Source organism: Penicillium robsamsonii, assembly GCF_028829455.1.
Source record: "Penicillium robsamsonii strain IBT 29466 chromosome Unknown utg000002l_segment0_segment0, whole genome shotgun sequence".
Classification (NCBI taxonomy): domain Eukaryota; kingdom Fungi; phylum Ascomycota; class Eurotiomycetes; order Eurotiales; family Aspergillaceae; genus Penicillium; species Penicillium robsamsonii.
In genome coordinates, this window is record NW_026643220.1 from 1,524,158 (window position 1) to 1,541,241 (window position 17,084).

At 49.7% G+C, this 17,084-nt stretch overlaps 7 protein-coding genes across 7 annotated transcripts; 6 read left to right on the forward strand and 1 right to left on the reverse strand.

Annotated features, from left to right (window-relative positions):
- Positions 1-104: 104 nt before the first annotated feature.
- On the forward strand, positions 105-641 carry N7447_003840 (hydroxyisourate hydrolase; the record flags this gene model as incomplete). The annotated part of the gene is made up of 1 exon (XM_057228115.1): positions 105-641. One exon carries the CDS (start codon positions 105-107, stop codon positions 639-641), a length of 537 nt encoding a protein of 178 aa, XP_057087456.1.
- Positions 642-2,756: 2,115 nt separating this feature from the next.
- On the forward strand, positions 2,757-4,232 carry atfA (bZIP transcription factor atfA; the record flags this gene model as incomplete). The annotated part of the gene is made up of 3 exons (XM_057228116.1): positions 2,757-2,790; positions 2,845-3,874; positions 3,929-4,232. 3 exons carry the CDS (start codon positions 2,757-2,759, stop codon positions 4,230-4,232), a joined length of 1,368 nt encoding a protein of 455 aa, XP_057087457.1.
- Positions 4,233-5,029: 797 nt separating this feature from the next.
- On the reverse strand, positions 5,030-6,548 carry N7447_003842 (uncharacterized protein; the record flags this gene model as incomplete). Its single annotated transcript, XM_057228117.1, has 2 exons — positions 5,030-5,392; positions 5,448-6,548. 2 exons carry the CDS (start codon positions 6,546-6,548, stop codon positions 5,030-5,032), a joined length of 1,464 nt encoding a protein of 487 aa, XP_057087458.1.
- Positions 6,549-7,452: 904 nt separating this feature from the next.
- On the forward strand, positions 7,453-10,608 carry N7447_003843 (tubulin gamma complex associated family protein; the record flags this gene model as incomplete). Its single annotated transcript, XM_057228118.1, has 2 exons — positions 7,453-8,698; positions 8,750-10,608. The coding sequence occupies 2 exons, from the start codon at positions 7,453-7,455 to the stop codon at positions 10,606-10,608; spliced, it is 3,105 nt and encodes a 1,034-aa protein (XP_057087459.1).
- Positions 10,609-11,435: 827 nt separating this feature from the next.
- On the forward strand, positions 11,436-12,842 carry N7447_003844 (WKF domain-containing protein; the record flags this gene model as incomplete). Its single annotated transcript, XM_057228119.1, has 1 exon — positions 11,436-12,842. The coding sequence occupies one exon, from the start codon at positions 11,436-11,438 to the stop codon at positions 12,840-12,842; it is 1,407 nt and encodes a 468-aa protein (XP_057087460.1).
- Positions 12,843-13,342: 500 nt separating this feature from the next.
- Positions 13,343-14,397, forward strand: prs2 (proteasome core particle subunit alpha 1; the record flags this gene model as incomplete). Its single annotated transcript, XM_057228120.1, has 5 exons — positions 13,343-13,349; positions 13,420-13,479; positions 13,571-13,665; positions 13,728-13,940; positions 14,014-14,397. 5 exons carry the CDS (start codon positions 13,343-13,345, stop codon positions 14,395-14,397), a joined length of 759 nt encoding a protein of 252 aa, XP_057087461.1.
- Positions 14,398-15,729: 1,332 nt separating this feature from the next.
- N7447_003846 (uncharacterized protein) lies at positions 15,730-16,380 on the forward strand (the record flags this gene model as incomplete). Its single annotated transcript, XM_057228121.1, has 3 exons — positions 15,730-15,742; positions 15,792-16,023; positions 16,089-16,380. 3 exons carry the CDS (start codon positions 15,730-15,732, stop codon positions 16,378-16,380), a joined length of 537 nt encoding a protein of 178 aa, XP_057087462.1.
- Between the last annotated feature and the right edge of the window lie 704 nt (positions 16,381-17,084).

Sequence of the window (17,084 nt, forward strand, 5' to 3'; positions counted from 1 at the left end):
ATCCTCCGATGAACCTTTGATAGCAACGTAGAGCTCCCCCTTCCAGTAAATTCTTCTTTCCCCTTTTCTCTTCTCTTCCTATACTCCATCTTCCCACTGAATGAATGGACTCCCCTCGAAATAACCAACAACTTGGTCGCACCACCAACCGCCTCGCACTTTATCAGCAACAAATCTCCCCCGCCCCGCACACCAAAGACTCAGAAATCAAGAAACCCACCATGGCAGCGCGTGACCCCATCACCTGCCATTGTCTGAACACTTTATCAGGAACACCCGCAGCCAACCTGCCAGTGACCCTGACCCTCCTCTCCGCCCCGACATCCGCCAGTGGCATCTCATTCCGCGCAACCACAAACGCCGACGGCCGCGTCGCCAACTGGACACCAGTCGGAACAGCCTCAGAGTCAGTGCCTGCTATCTTGGCTGCTCTACCTGCTGCAGACAGCAAGACCAATTGGTCTGTGCGATTTGACGTCGGCCCCTGGTACGAGGCCCAGGGCGTCGAGAGCTTTTGGCCAGAGGTCGAGGTTAAGTTCACTGTCAAGGGACGTGGCCGTGAGGGCGAGGAGGGCTGGCGCCATTATCATGTTCCTGTCCTCCTGGGTCCTTGGAATTACTCGACTTATCGGGGTTCGTGAAGATTTGGCTTAAATGAGGGAGGATGAGCTGGGAACTGTAAATATTTCAAACTACCCAGGGCTTGATAGATGTCAAGGACCATCTTCATTGAGAATGTGTTAATTTGAAGCATGTATCTTGGCTGTGGTTTTCATAGCTCGGTTATTGTCTAAAAGCTTTACCCTTGTGGATCCGTGTAGGCTTTAGAGGGTGAGGCTGCCCACCTGGGAGGTGAGGACAACAGCTTCCTATTGAGTAATATAGTCTACTTACTCAGAGAGCGAAGCAGCACGCAGAATACTTGAACTGGATACACTGAAGATCTTGTCACACCTTGGTCTTTCTCTAGATTTGGGGTCGAGTTGGCTGCCTGCTCTTGGAGTGTATTGCCTGTGAAGCAACTGTATCTTGAATGCAAATCTCTGCAACTGCCGGCATATATAGAGTCTAAATATAGTCGAATATTTCACTTAATTCCGGTATTTCTTTTTGGGTGTTTTGATAATCGAGGGACATCTGCAATATTTTCTATCACCGTTTAATAATGAAATTGATCTCTCAAAGGATATTCAATCTTCCCAGATGCGTCAAGAGCTGTCTTCCAAGTTTAATAGTCAATTTCGCTTAGCCCGTGCTTAACGAATGCACGTACAATCAAGGTTGAAGAATACTAAGACTGTGGGGAATGTCTCTCCACAACGGAAGCAGCCCTATTCTCAAAACTGACGGAATCGCCGGCATAGGGGTTCGACGGCCAATCTAGGCTAGGCCTTGGTACTTGTTACAGGTACTATCAAGGACGATGTATATGGTTTCCAATCGCAATATTATTAGTACCTACAATATACGGTTGGCCCTTTGCAAGATCAGAGGTCATAATGCGATTTTGTCCTATTTGACGCGATGTATCTTAACAATGTTATGTAACGGCGAAGTGCCGGACGCGATCTCGAACGTATACTTCGTACGCATACGGAGACGCGTCCACTAGTACGTACCCATCCATCCATACACAGCTGATTAATAATTATCCTCCTGACGCTCGGGAGGTAACAGGTCGTACAAGCTCTACACAGAATATAACCATTTCCTGTCTTCAAATATGTTGAGATTATAATTTCTACAATTCTACGTTGTACAATCTGTAGATCTAGATAGTATCTAGAATTCCAGTGGCAATTTGATAGAACCCTCACGTGTCATTGCGTCATCTTTTTACCGCATTCTTCGGGTTAGGGTGAAATCGATGGCCTTGGCACTGGAATATAATGTATTCTGATTGGTCTAAAGTATACATTATCCACAGCGGGAGAGATTTCTGTCGTCACCGTGACATAATGAATAATACAGGGCTGGGATGACCAACCCCCGGTATCAAAACTTCCAAGGATGCGACTCTCTACCTTTCATGCTACTGTCTCGAATGATATGAACTAGATTGATTCCGCTTTCCTGGATTGGCAAAGACTTGGAATCTCCATTGGTCAAGGTCCTAGGTAAGGGGTCTGTTCTTTATGTGTCATGTCTGAGATGGTAGCAGACAGAACAAGTACAAGAAAGAGTACAAGATACAGATAGAAGAGCAATCTTTTGAAGGGTACAAATGTCAGTGGAAACGAACGCCAAAGTTGATTAGAAAGACTGTTACAACATGTACGTTGCATACACATAAAAGTTTATCCAGTTTTTTTTTAATTACTGTATTTTGTGGTAATGGTGTATTTTTCATCTGTCAAAATCCCAAAATCCCTAAATTTCATCATATCCCTCTTCCCCCTACGTCACTCTCTTCCTTTCTCTCACTCTCTCTGGAGAAACTGTTTGTTTGGCCTTGCAGATTTTATATCCTATTATATTCGAATTTCAAATGTCTGCTGCGGTCGCTCCAGCCGTATCGACTCTTCAGAATATGTCTTCCCCAATGGACTCGAAGAAGACAGAAAAAGAAGGTTCGTGTCACGCTCTACATATTTTTTTGCGCATTTTTCTAGTACTTTTGATATGTTCTTGCATTATACTTCCTCCCCTTTTTGGTTTTGGTAATACGCCACTGTCCCCGAGCCTTAAATTCCCATTTGCCGTCGCGATGACTTCACCCTCTGGCGTCATTGATTTCCTCCCCACCACCTTGCACAATGAAGCCCCCGACTCGATCTCATAATCGCAGTGGTACCTATTTGCGATCGCATTGATTCTTGGCGCATCGCTAACAACTTTTGTCAGACTCGCAGGTCGCGTCACAGAAGGATCAAAAACCTAACGTAGAGACTCAGACCTCGTTGGCGCCGCCTCCACGACCGGGTGCGCCCACCGCGTCTGATACTCCGGACTACTTCAATTCCATGCACAATCCTTTCTCGCTAGAGCCCAATCCATTTGAGCAATCGTTTGGGGGAAATCCAGCAGAGACCCCAGGGAAATCGCTCCTCCCATCTGTCGCCGCCCTCACCTCACCGGCCTTGCCTGGAACAAGTTCTGCTAGCGGTTACAATTGGACCAACTCTCTACGCTCGGGACCTCTTAGTCCGGCTATGCTCCCAGGGCCTACCGGCCCCAATGACTACTTCGATAGCATCGGTCGCGGCTTCCCTACCCCGAACGAGTCCTCCCTCCGTACGGGACTGACACCTGGCGGTGGAGGCTCTATGTTCCCGGCGGCCCCCAGTCCCAGCTCACAAGCTATCTTGCAACAACTTCAGAACGGCGGTGCCACTCCATCCACTATTGATTTCCATCGCACCGCACTCGCAGCAAAGAAGAACAACTCGAATGCACCCACCTCCAACCCCAACGAGCAGGAAGCTGCTGCCACTATGGATGTAAAACCAGCTCGGCCCGCTGACTTCACTCAACACGATGCTGCTGATGCGGCAAACGGACTGTTCATGCTGGCAAAGGGTGGCCAGGCAAATAACGCGCCAATGAATCACCCCCCAATGCCAAATGATACTCGTGCTGCAGCCCGACGTGTCTCCCAGAACACCAATGGTACCAGTGCCGAGGATGCATCTGACCATGAACCCGCTAAACCAGCTAAGGGCAAGGGTAAAAAGAACGCCAAGGCCCCTGCCAATAACCGCCGCAAGGCCGAAGACGCCCCGAAGGGATCCAACAAAAGGACTAAAGCCAACACAGAAATGCCTTCGGATATGGATGACGAGGACGATGACGACGACGATATGAAGCAATTCCCAATGGATACCAAGAAGATGACTGATGAGGAGAAAAGACGCAATTTCCTAGAGCGGAATCGGTATGAATAACCACCTTTACATACTTAAGAGGTCAGAATGCTAACGTTCACAAGTGTCGCTGCTTTGAAATGTCGTCAAAGGAAGAAGCAGTGGCTGGCTAACCTTCAAAACAAGGTTGAGCTTTTCACCTCAGAGAACGATGCCCTTACTGCGACAGTAACTCAGCTGCGTGAGGAGATTGTTAACCTCAAGACTCTTTTGCTAGCACACAAAGACTGCCCGGTCTCTCAGGCCCAGGGGCTTGGCCCCCTTATGATGAACGGCATCGCAGCCGGATACGATCACCACGGGTATAACATGCCTCCCAATATGGGCATGCAACCCGGCGGCATCCCTACACAGGGCATGCGTCGGTGAGAAAACTTGCTTTGTTTCTCATCTCAAGATACCTATCTTGCTTTCCGCCGCATGTAGGAAACACAGTTCACTGCTTAGACCCGGCGGTTGATCTCTTCTTCCTAGGAGTTTGTTTTTCCTCGCGGTTTCTTTCGGCTAAGGCTTTGCCGACTGTTTTGGCATGGGCAGGTGTTAATGAACCTCACGACTCAAAAATGGACGGACTAACTTGGTGGTCTGGAATGACCTTTTTTTTTGAGGATGTGTCAATCCGGCGTATGAGATGCTTTTCTATTTATGGCTTCGAGGTTGCTGTTCTGCTTTATGATGTGTCCCCCTTTTTTCCCTTGTTGTATTTTTTTTACCCTTTTGCTTTTCTTTCTTTAATCCTCCCTGGTGGCTCAGAGGAATTTTTACCTTTCGCTTGTCTAATACTTGAGGGCACATCGGTGCATTGTTTTCCCAAATGTGGGGTTGCTGTCGAAATACATGATTCCTGGGTGGCGTACGGATGGCTTTGTTATTTTTTGATATGTTTGACTAGTTTCCTTGAACCAGATGGTTGAACAAATGATTCGACGATCGCCTTGAAAGTGTGTACATTCACGTAGCATTCACGTAGGTCTTTAGTATATGCCAGATGTAGAGGGAACTCATTGCGGTGCTTTACAGTTATAGCTCCTATTTCTGGGATAGGAAAGAGAAAGCAAATATGAAAGAACTAGTACTCGATTCGTATCTTTAGACATCGTATATCATTATCAGCATTGTATAGTACATATGTAAATACTTGGAAGTCATGTACAAGTTTGAAGTGCTCAAAAAATTCTTGTGGTGCTCGGCTTCATCCACATGGGCTTTTTACACTTGTTGTTTGCCTGCCAAGTCTGGATCTTGTCGTTGTCCCATCCAGCTGTGAATCTGTCCGCAATGTCTGGCTTGCTAGCACCTCCAAGTCGCAAGGTCTTGACAAACACACAGGTTCCAGCGTTGTCATACGTGTAAGACATACACCAATCCCTGTCATGGCACCCCTGACGACAGGCTTCTAATGATTCATGTTGGGGCAGAGTTTGAGGCTGTTCGATAATTCCACCCCAGTCTCCATTATCCCATCCCTGTCGCTCTGGCAAATGTCCCAGGCGAAGGTAGTCGGCCAAGTCTGCGTATAGTAGAGGATTCTGAATTGACATGAATTAGCATGTGTACCAGTAGGTTCGACAAAAGGGATCATACCGTTCTATCCCTCTGATCCTCCCAGTCTGCCAGTCCAGTCATATCACTCAATTGCGATTTATGCATGCTAATCGCAGGCTGGCACCAATGATGACCGTCACCAAAGGGAATCGAGTCCAGTGGGTGCGGATTGAACATCGGCCACATCCCAGTCAACTTGATGCCCTTTTGATACAGCGCATATCCAAGCACAGAGTCACCGCAGCAGTCATCTGCCATAGCTTTCATATACTGTTCGCTGAACGATTGTCCAATAAACTGCCCATATTTACCAGTCTCCCGCGCAACCAATGTATCAACCGCAGCTCTGGACAACACAAAGCCCGTGCCGCCGTATGCAAACCACATGACTTTTCCATCACCGATACTGCGGCCCGGAGAAGGCGATCCCATATACAAAGGGACCGATGAGTCGAACTGCTCCAGCATTCGGAACAGATTATCCCACACCATATAAGTATCCGTCTCGAGAAAGACATACCACTCCGCACCGGGGTTCACTTTCTTAGCCCGTTCCACCATGGGCAGGAACTTGAATCGATCGAGTCTCCACCCCGCCGTGCCGGTGATATTGCTATCCCCGCGCTGTAGCGCATCATACCCTTTGAACTCCGAGATCTTATTCCGGGCCGAGAGTGGCAAATCGGCTAGGATATCGTGCACATGATGGCCGTGGAGCTCAGTCTCCTTGTCTGATACAACTAGCAAGTTGGAAATGCAGCGAGTTACAGAGGCCATGTGTGTGTTGACTCGGTTTGGGTTTTCGGTTGCGCCGGTTTTTAAAGTAATCTGAATGCGCGATAACAGGTACGATGGGAAAGCGGCACAGGTTTCATTTTGCGATCTCCCTGTGGATTCGATTTCATTTCCATGCTGAAGTTTCCGAAATTGGGTTCTCGTTTCCCATGTCCAGTAGTCTTCCACGTCCGCAAGCTCGTCTTTTGCGCCAGGTGAGACGTTTCCTACCAATCCTCCCGAATATAGTGTGAGGAGGAGGATAGTCGAGACGGTTAGGAACACAGCAAGTAATTTGAGCTTTGCGTTTCCTAGTACTCTGAAAAATGGCCGCGCGGTCGCTGTAGTAGATGTGCCTGGGCCCATATTGGGGGATCGCACATTGGGTTTATTGAAGCAGGGACATCAAAGGGGAAAGGAGAACAAGACTGATAAAATATAAGTTTGATTAATGCTCTGTTAGGGCCGCTGATTAGGGCCTCTAGGGCGGCTCAAATCTACAGATCCTTCCTATATGGACGACTCACGGACGTCACTATAGCGGGTCGGCTCCATAGCCCCCAAATCCTGGCCCCGGGTTACATACACCCTGGCTGCACTTTCATTACGCCTTGACTGCGGATTGGCTTGGTCTAAGGCTATAGTCGCTGGAATTATGACCGAGCGGTCTGAGTTCCTTGCACGTATTCCATGATTGGCCTGGTGAAGAGCACGTTCCGCGGCTTCTTAGATTGCATAGCCGGATACTTAATGTGGAGACCTCATCGATGGAAGCCCACAAGATAGCCCCGGGAATTGTAATGAAAGAACATGGATTTGTGAGTTTCATGATTTGTAGCAACTTCGAGGGAATTTTATACGAAGGGTACATATATATCCAAGATCCATATCTGGCACGGCACTCCCGCCGGGCCTGCGGGCAGTAACTCAGATAACGATAGGGCGATAATAATTTTATGCCTTAGAAACTTGGCATCAATGCACGTCAAACATCACAAACACAAACATTCAAGCTTCAAGCTTGAGTCCGCTTTACCTCCATTGAGATGCAATTTGGAAGGTTCGTCTCAGACGTGCGTTGAAAGTCTACAGTCTAATCTCAGGCTTGATTCGCGATAACCCCCCCCCCCTTATACCCGTTACCTATCCGCGATATCTCCTTGCTCAACAATTCCTCCCCGAACAAAGCACCCACAACCCACAGACCCCAACCACGAGCGAACAGGTACAAGACACCGAACAATCCGCCCACTAGGGCACCGGGCAGACAATGTCAAACCCTGCCCGAAACCCTGCGCGCGGGCGCCGCTTAGACGACGCCCTCTCCCAGCTAGTCGATGGCCTGACCCCCGCGCTCCCGATCTCCGCCATCCAAGACGAAGACTACTCCGACGCAGAGGAAGCCCTCGCCGCAGCCGAAAGCCACCGTCACCATTTCCTCATGGAGCGCGCCTGGCGCATCCTTGACACCCACGCCAGCACCAACGCCCCAGACCCAGGGTCACCAGCGGGGCTTGGTGGACGGCGCGGAAGTCTCGCGGGAACAGAGAGCATCAACAACGCGCCAGATCTGATTAAGCGCAAGCTGCGGCGCGAAAACGTCAGCCCGGATAAGGCGGTACGGTTTTCCAATCTCTACTCTCGTCTCCTGACGCAGCCTGTGCTGTCGCAGAAATGGGGTATCCTCTTTTTGCTTTATAAGTTGTCCGCGTCGGATGAGCCATTGGAGGGCGGGGAACGGAGCCGGAGCCCGTTGATGGAGGAGGCGCATTTGCATAATATGTTAGGGAAGGGTGGACGCCCAAGACGAGGCACGATGATCGACTCGGAGGACGAGGGTCCCGCTGTTAGCTCGTCGGCCTCGCAGCAACACCAACGCGTACCCCCGATGAAAATGGAGCGTCAGAGCTCCTTGCGACATGATATCGATCGTGATGGTGTAGACCAGGCTGGGCGCAGCTCGACTGAAATACCAGCCACCCGTGTTGATGCTGGAGTGAATGACCGTTCTAGCGATGAGCATGTTCGTGCTGCCTCGCCTCGGCCCTCCAGTGCTAATCCATCGTCCCCGGCGGAATTCTCTGGATCTGTTGAGCATAGGCTCTTGCGCGACCTTCCGTTCAACTTGCAAGGGCTGTCTTCGTCGAATCTGCATTTCAATTCGTCGTCGAGCTTGAAATTGCCCTCTAATCTGTCTGCGCCTATAACCTCACTTCTTAACACGTTGGCGGAGCCTTGCCTACTCTATAAAGGACTGTCTGGGTTTGTGGAGGGCGAAGAAGGCGGGTTGGTGAACCAGAGCTTGCGAGCTGCCATTGCCATTGAGCTGCGCGCATATCTCAGCTTGGTGGCTACACTAGAGGCGGAAATCCGACAGGCGCTGGCCGCGATTGGAGACGGAACTGAAGCCCAAGGTGTACGAAAGGGTGGTGTTACCTTGAAGCGATGCGTGGTGTGGACGAGAGATGCTACAATGGCCCTTCGACTGATGAGCTTGATCGTGGAAGAGGCTCAGAGTAAGTGCACAAACAGATGACTATACTTTCTTGATGGCTGACACATCACAGGCAAGAGGGGTGGCCAGTTGATTTCCTTGATACATGGCTTTTCAACTTCCCACGGAGATCCCTTCGTGTGCGCATTCGCCGAGAAACTTCTTGCACATGTGACGCGTCCATTCTACGACATGCTACGACTATGGATTTACGATGGTGAACTGTCAGATCCATACAAGGAATTCTTTGTCGCCGATCCAGAGTTCCGGCCGAAGACTGACCCCCGGCGGCTTGCAACCAGCGTCTGGGAGGACAAGTATAAGCTTGATGATGACATGCTACCTTCAATCATTACTCAGGAGTTTGCGAAGAAGATTTTCCTGATTGGAAAATCGTTGAACTTCATCCGCCATGGCTGCGGCGATTCCGCGTGGGTGGAGGCCTATTCTAAGAAAGCCTCCAAGGAGCTTCGATATGGCGACACCGCCACTCTCGAGATCTCCATTGATGAGGCATATAAGACCACAATGGCTCGATTGATTTCCCTGATGAACGGGAAATTCAACCTCTTCGATCACCTAAAAGCACTGAAGAGTTACCTGCTACTGGGCCAAGGAGACTTCATTGCTTTGCTCATGGAGTCGCTTGCCACGAATCTGGATCGTCCAGCAAATTCACAATATCGACATACCCTAACTGCACAGCTAGAACATGCTATCCGTGCCTCCAATGCACAATACGACACCCCAGAAGTGCTGCGTCGGCTTGATGCCCGTATGCTCGAGCTGAGCCATGGTGAAATCGGATGGGATTGCTTCACATTGGAATATAAAACCGATGCTCCCGTGGACGTGGTCATCACACCTTGGGCGTCAACTCAATACTTGAAAGTGTTCAACTTCCTCTGGCGCATCAAGCGAGTTGAGTTCGCGCTGAATAGCACCTGGCGACGATGCATGACCGGCGCGCGAGGAGTACTCGGCAATGTAGAGGACAAAGTCGGAGCAGACTGGAAGCGAGCACGCTGCGTGATTGCAGAAATGATCCACTTCGTCAATCAGCTCCAATACTATATTTTGTTCGAAGTCATCGAGTCCAGCTGGGAACAACTTCTCGAAGCAATCCGGAGACCTGACTGCACGCTGGACGACCTTATCGAAGCACACACCAAATACCTCAACTCCATCACCCACAAGGGTCTACTAGGATCTGCATCCTCCTCGCGCTACGGCGCCTCGACCTCAACATCCGCCAAACAACCCGAAGAAAGCTTCCTCAGCCAGCTCCACCAGATCCTCAAGTTCATGCTTGCCTACAAAGACGCCGTAGACGGCCTGTACTCCTTCTCCGTTGCGGAATTCACCCGCCGCCAGGAGATAAACGCCAAGATCGAGACTCGCTCCGCCCAGGGTCAATGGGGCCTCACAGAACGCGATCTCCTCTCCCGCCAGTCCAACACCCGGACGGGGACCTCAATGGCCTCGACCCCGGACGTCCGACCCGACAGTGCCGGGGTGGACGGCGTCAACACCCCGCTTTCGTTATCTGGTCCCAATCTCGCCGCCGACGACAACATGCTGGCCTCGCTCCGCGTCCGACTCCGTGAAATCTCCGCTGAGTTCCGCTCCCGTCTGACTGTCCTCCTCGGCGATCTGTCGTACCAACCGGATGTAGATATGCGTTTCCTCGGCGTTGTGATGAACTTCAACGATGTTTATGAATTGCCTAAACGGCGGAAAGCGGCTGGTCCGAGTGCTAGAGATAAGGAGAAGGAGAAGGAGAAGGAAAGAGAGAGGGAGAAGGCGAAACGGAGGGCTGCTGCATCTGTTGCTGCTACGGGTTCCGGGACTGAGAGTTTTGTGCAGAAGGAGGTCCGTAGGGAGAGGAGGGATACTGGGGCTAATGATCCTGGGTTTGCTTCTGGGACATAGATGTCAGGTATCACATTCCCCTTGGGCATCATTAATGCAGTTGACGAGTTCCACGATATTTTTCTTTTCATATACATAAAACCATCAAAAGCTGAATACATAATAGCAACACAAAAATCCCGGGTTATATATAGAAAAGTTGTCTGCATTTTATGCTTCCTTTTTGGCCGACTACTATGTAGTATCTATAAAGCTGAGAAGGTGGAGATATTCGAGAAAAAAAGTCTTCTAGAAAGACAGCATAAGTGGCGATTCTTGTACACAACCTATTACTCTAGCACGACGCATAACGGGCGTTGCATCTGACAGTTTTAAGACGCGGGAGAGCGTCTGTGGATCTATTAGTGTCTCGTAGAAAAAACAATGTTCTTGTCGGAAAGGGTCTCAAGGCCAACCATCTTCGGGAGAATGAAAAGCAGAACCGTCAGAGGTTGTTTAGTTCTGCTTGGGGCCTTCGGAGTGATTGTCTTCCACGAATTTGCGGACCATTAAGGACTAGCGCGTGTCGCTCATTGTATGTGTGTACTTAGATGAAATATGGGCGATAGCACTGTGTATTTTTCGATTCTATCTTGTGGTGCTATGGAGAAGGGAAGGAAAGAAGAGGTGAACTTGATAACTATTGGGGATAGCTATATTGTTGCCTGAGGCATGTAGAATTAACTCCCGCGCAATTGACCGGCAGAAAAAAAGTTGTCTCCGCCCAATCTCAGCAAAGTCGAAGTCGCATCTACAGGCCCTTAACTCCAGATTTCAGCCTTCTTTAGAGCGCTCCTCTCAATCCTATATTGTGTTTTGCCAGGCCCCGTCGCAATATACCCACAGCAATGGCGCACCAGACGGACGTCCAGTCCCCGTCGAAAAAGCTCGATACGAAGCTCAAGAAGTCGAAGGATTCTACAAAAGAGGGAAGTGCAGACGCACAGCAATCCACCCCCAGTAAAAAAGACACCAAGTCCGACAAGAAGGACAAGAAAAAGCGCAAGTCCATTTCCGAGGACGCGGTACCCGAGACAGACGGCGAATTGAAGAAAAAGAAGAAGCGCCGCCATACCGAAGATGGCAACGACGAAAATGACAAGGATGAGTCGCACAAGCAAAAGAAGAAGCGGGTCTCGTTTGGTCCCGGAACAAAGGAATTCGACGGCGACTCCGAAAGCGAATCGGACGAGGCTGACAGCAATGACGCTGTCGCAACCGATGGAGCCGATGCAGACGTCGAAGACGCTGGAGATCTGATGTACGAAGAGATGAAGGAGCACAAGCGGAACAAGAAAAAGCAAAGGAAAAACGGCACCATCAATGTCCCAATCCACGAGACGGCTATTCTCTCATACCTGAGCCAATACCACCGTGCACGCGCGACATGGAAGTTCCAAAAGAACCGGGAAACAAACCTGTTCAAGCACATATATTCGCTTGAGGAGGTCCCCTCTAAGTACAACACATCGTTGCTGGCGTACATGCAGGGCCTGAAAGGTGATGCCGCCAAGCAGCGAATGAGCGATGCTGCAAGGCAGGTGATCAAGGCCGATATGGATCTCGATAAGCCCAAGGAGGATGAAGAAGCGGAGGATCAGGAGCCTAAAGGCCCAAGCCCCGAATATCTGGAGGCTATCAATGCGTTCCGCGAGTGCTTGCCAACGGGAAGTGAAGACCTGGACAACACCAACTTCGGAGAAAAGTTAAAGGGCGACGTCCAAAAGCGTTTGCCGAAGAGGCAGCGAGCAGAGCTGGTCTTTTTCGCTGTTGCCGGCAAGCTTTTCAGTGCTGAGGATTTGAAGAAGCCGAAGAAGCCCAGGGCTACCGAGCCCCCGGTAAACAAGAAGCGGAAGAACAGAACTATGGTTGTTGAGATCAGCAGCAGCGAAGATAGTGATGATGATGCCCCGGCTCCCAAGAAGGCTGTCAGCAAGCCTGCGCCGGATAGCGATGATGAGACTTCGTCGAGCGGCAGCAGCAGCAGCGACAGCGACAGTGACAGCGATAAAAAGCCATCTACTGCCCCGGCCCCTGCCCCGACCCCGGCCAAACAAAGAGCCGCGAACACACCTTCATCGTCCGCCCCCAACGGTGGAATCTCGAAGAAGGAGGCTAAAGCTGCTAAGAGGAAGGAGAAGTTTGTACCAGTCCGTGAGGAGAAGCTTAAGCCTGCTGTGCCGAAAAAGACACAGAAGCGAAAGCTCAGGACTGCTCAAATCGAAATCTCGAGCAGCGAAAGCGACAGCGAGTAGTTCCGAAATGGGGTTTGGATTGCTATCTAGGGTTTGGATGTGTATATATCTCTACCACAGCATTTGGGACGGTGTAATTATGTTCATGTCAAAAGTCATTTAATCATGTCGTCTATAATTGATCTGCATGTTATGGTACATCACTAAATGATTCGTTTTCTCTTCAAAGTTGATATATCACCCATCCAAGGGCACCCAACAAAAATAACAAATAATTCCGTTTGTTTTTTGATCATTCGGCTGCAGGTCCTCATTATCCTGTGAAATTATCCTGTGAAATAGCTCGAACTCAATAATAGTAAGAGAACTTGAAATCAAGAGGTGAACTGTTTATAGAGGAACCTGGAAGGCGGTGAAGCTGACCTCAAGCTTGAGCTCAGGCAGCTCTGGCACGCGTCACTGAGCAACCCCCATCGTCTCATCCTCTTGAACCCTCCTTTCTCATTTATCTCCTTTGCTCTTTGTTACTCTCGCTATAAAATACTTGAAGATCCGCCGTCATGTCTGGTATGCTCCCTAATTCGATGGCCCAGTCCAACCACATGACTTCATCCACTGACCTTGGTTCTCTCCGCAGGAAGCGCCTACGATAGACATATCACCATCTTCTCTGACCAGGGTCGATTGTACCAAGTTGGTATGTATTGCACCCTCTTCGATGAATCCGCCTCGATCTACCCAGCGGCCTCAATCCGTGCGCTGTCGTCACCGCTGACCAAACATCTCAGAATATGCATTCAAGGCCATCACCTCAGCCAACATCACCTCCATCGGTGTGAGGGGCAAGGACTGTGCCGTGGTGCTCTCGCAGAAGAAAGTCGCTGTAAGATGGATTTCTCGTTTATAGCTGGGGGATTGCGCTCACGCTAATCCGTCGTCTACCAGGACAAATTGATCGACCCATCCTCCGTTTCACATGTATTCCGGATCTCGCCTTCCGTAGGCTGTGTGATGACCGGCTCCATAGCAGATGCTCGCGCATCCGTCGACCGGGCCCGTGGTGAGGCTGCTGAGTTCCGGTACAAGTTCGGATATGAAATGCCGTGCGATGTCCTGGCAAAGCGTCTGGCAAATATCAACCAGGTCTACACACAAAGGGTAAGGTTTCCCGCAGTACAGCCATTCCATCTAGAGAGATAACATAGCTGACATGGTTTTTGAAACTCTTCAGGCTTACATGCGACCACTTGGCGTGGCTACGACCCTGATCTCCGTCGATGATGAGAGCGGCCCGCAGCTCTACAAGTGTGACCCTGCCGGTTACTACGTTGGGTACAAGGCGACAGCATCCGGGCCCAAGCAGCAGGAGGCGTTGAACTACTTGGAGAAGAAACTGAAGAACAAGGATGCGGCCCCGGGCAGCTGGGAGGAGGTTGTGGAGCTGGGCATCACAGCCCTCAGCAATGTGCTAAGTGTTGACTTCAAGAAGCATGAGATTGAGATTGGTGTTGTCGGTGGGCCGCGGGCCGATGGCGAGGGAACCACTACAGAGTTCCGTGCCCTGACGGAAGAGGAGATTGATGAACGGCTGCAGGCCATAGCCGAGAAGGACTGAGCGATCTGGACCTGCAAGCTATGGATGTAAGCGACCAGTAATGGAAGGACTGGTGTTTTAGAGAAACAGACGATCTGTGAATGATAACTCAATTTTCTGCACGAGTTATACTTTTCGGCTATGTTCGGTGGGTTCATCCCATGCATCTTGACGGCATGAACTATTAGAGCACAGATCCAATTTAGTATTCCCGACAGTATGGATACCCATTTCTTGACACCGATATGGACTGGATACTATAGCGTAATGTCGGGGGGTCCGATCACTTCTCAGCCTGTCAAAATTGGAGCGCCACTCTGAAATATGGACTATCCGCTATTATGGGTTTATCACAGCGTCTACGTGCATCAACCTGGGAAAGCAAGGAGACACGGGCATAAGAGAGCCACATGTGGCTGTGGCCCATAAATTCAGTCCAATAGTATTTCTCTATGATATGATTGGCCTGGTCAATCGAACTAGTGCGGCTAGGAGGGACTAATGTGGCTAGAGGAAGTGCTAGACTAATAATAAGTGTGGCAAAGACCAGCTGAACATGTTCTCCTGTCAGATCCACTACACGTCAAGTCCGAGTTCAGGTCCGAACATTAGATCTCCAATGCAGGTCCAAGGCTGAGAACCTTTTTCTTCTTCTGAATTTCAAGCACGAGGATGCATCGCAAAAAAGAAAAAAATATGATTCCCCACTGAATAGTTCACCAGAACTGTCCAATCAGCATCATGAAACGCCCATCTCCCCAAATCGACACAGGAACCTAATCTCATATGCGGGCCACTGATCTCCACCTTCCAATCCACACAGAATAGTGTCAATGCAATAGGCTAGGTTTTCCCATACGACATATGGCCCCTACTCTCTCTCCACTGTCGGGTTCATCTCCATGGGACAGGGATGGTAGCCATGCCGTAAACGGTTTCTCGGGAGCTTATGGGCCCGGTCCCATCCCAGCTGTGCTTGACAATCCGAACTCTCTGATCGTGGCATCTTGACCGTCTATTGGTGCAGCCCCATCTTCTCGATGGTGATGTATCCTGAGGTCGGCCCCGTCAAGGGCTGATAAATCTTTGGTTTTGTGTTATTATTATTTTGTGTCCTATTCGGAGTTGTCATGTATGGGGTAAGGAGAAACACCATCTCCAACTTATATCTACCCTGTCCCCCCAACTGTTGGTGGCCTAACACTCTCGACTACATGGATCATCAGTTCCTCTGACCGTTACCTTCCTTTCGTCTCTCATAGGTTATTGATACCCATTTTTTATACTTATCATTTAACCTTCTACTCGTCCATCTGATCAATTACCTTTTTATATACTAATATACCAAAAAATATGGCTGACGGATGTAAGCTGACCATCATATCAACCAATCATCAAATTACTAAGCCATGCAGTCAATCAAGCTCGCGCTATGCGAGTCGCCGAGATAATCAACGACTACCGCACTCTCCTACTCCACATCTCGCAACAACATGTCGAACCATCCCAAGAAGAATACTGGGAAGATGGTTTCGTAATACTTCGCGAATCCCTAGCCTCAGCCCAGGCCCTAATGTCCGCCAACTACCAACCCTGTCCGGTAACAGGGCAAGGGAATGTCGAGACCGAGAAAGCCGAGCTACAGAGGTATATACACTATCCAACCCCAGCCTCTCCGGTCATATCAAGACACGCTAACAGTCTTCCCGCAGAGTCATACTGGACGGCAGTGCACGCCGATTCCAAGCGCACAAGATCTACCTTCGCGCCGCCGCAGCCAGACGATGGGCCATGACGCGCGCCGGCATTCTACGTGGCTCCCAGGCAATGGCCCAACACGTCGCAGCCCTCAAGAGCGCAACAGCCACCCTCCATCAAGATCTGGCCCGTTTCACGGACCAGCATGTCGTTGCGGACTTACGAGCAGCTGATCTGCGCGCTGGTCACTGGGTTGATGATGATCCGTCCTTGGATGTCATTCGTCGCTGGGTTGGAGGCCGGTAATCGCATCGGCGATGAGAATATGAAACGAAAATGGAAATGAATGCATGTTGCATGTTGCATGTGGCCTCGGGTTGGGTAGGGGGTTTTTCGGGTTTTGCCTTCTACTGATTCTCAAGTCCTTGTGAGCCTTTTGGGGGCTTTTATATGATTCTTTTAATAGAGGGGCTTGCGTGAATGGCGGGTATAACGCTGGTCGTGAGTACCATCGGCCTTCTGTGCAAAACACAAAATGAGTTTGGATTTATTGCGTGGTTTTGGTTATAGCTACGATATCCCCTCTTGTTTTCTTTTTTCCGGGGGGTATTTCTGTTTGTGGTGTTATAAGACTTTTGAAAATCAAATTCCATTACACTGTTCAATATAGACTCTAATTCTTCTAGACTAGGCAATATGTATAATATGGAGTACTTGGGTGAATGCATGTACAAATAGCCCTAATGGCCCCACAATCACAGAATATGTGTATAAAATTTGCTCTCCGGGACTACATGCACAGAAAAGATAGAGACGTCGGCAATTAACACATGGACCAGACACCTGGGGCGCCGAGGCAGAGATACCAGCTGAAAGATCCACCGTCCCAGAGTGAAAGGTCATAAAAAAAAAAAACGTTGCATAGATCAAAGTGGATCTGGATCGCTAGAAATTTCGGACACGGCTTGTGAAGCCAAGGGCGTTAGTTCAGCTATGTAGATCCAATCAAA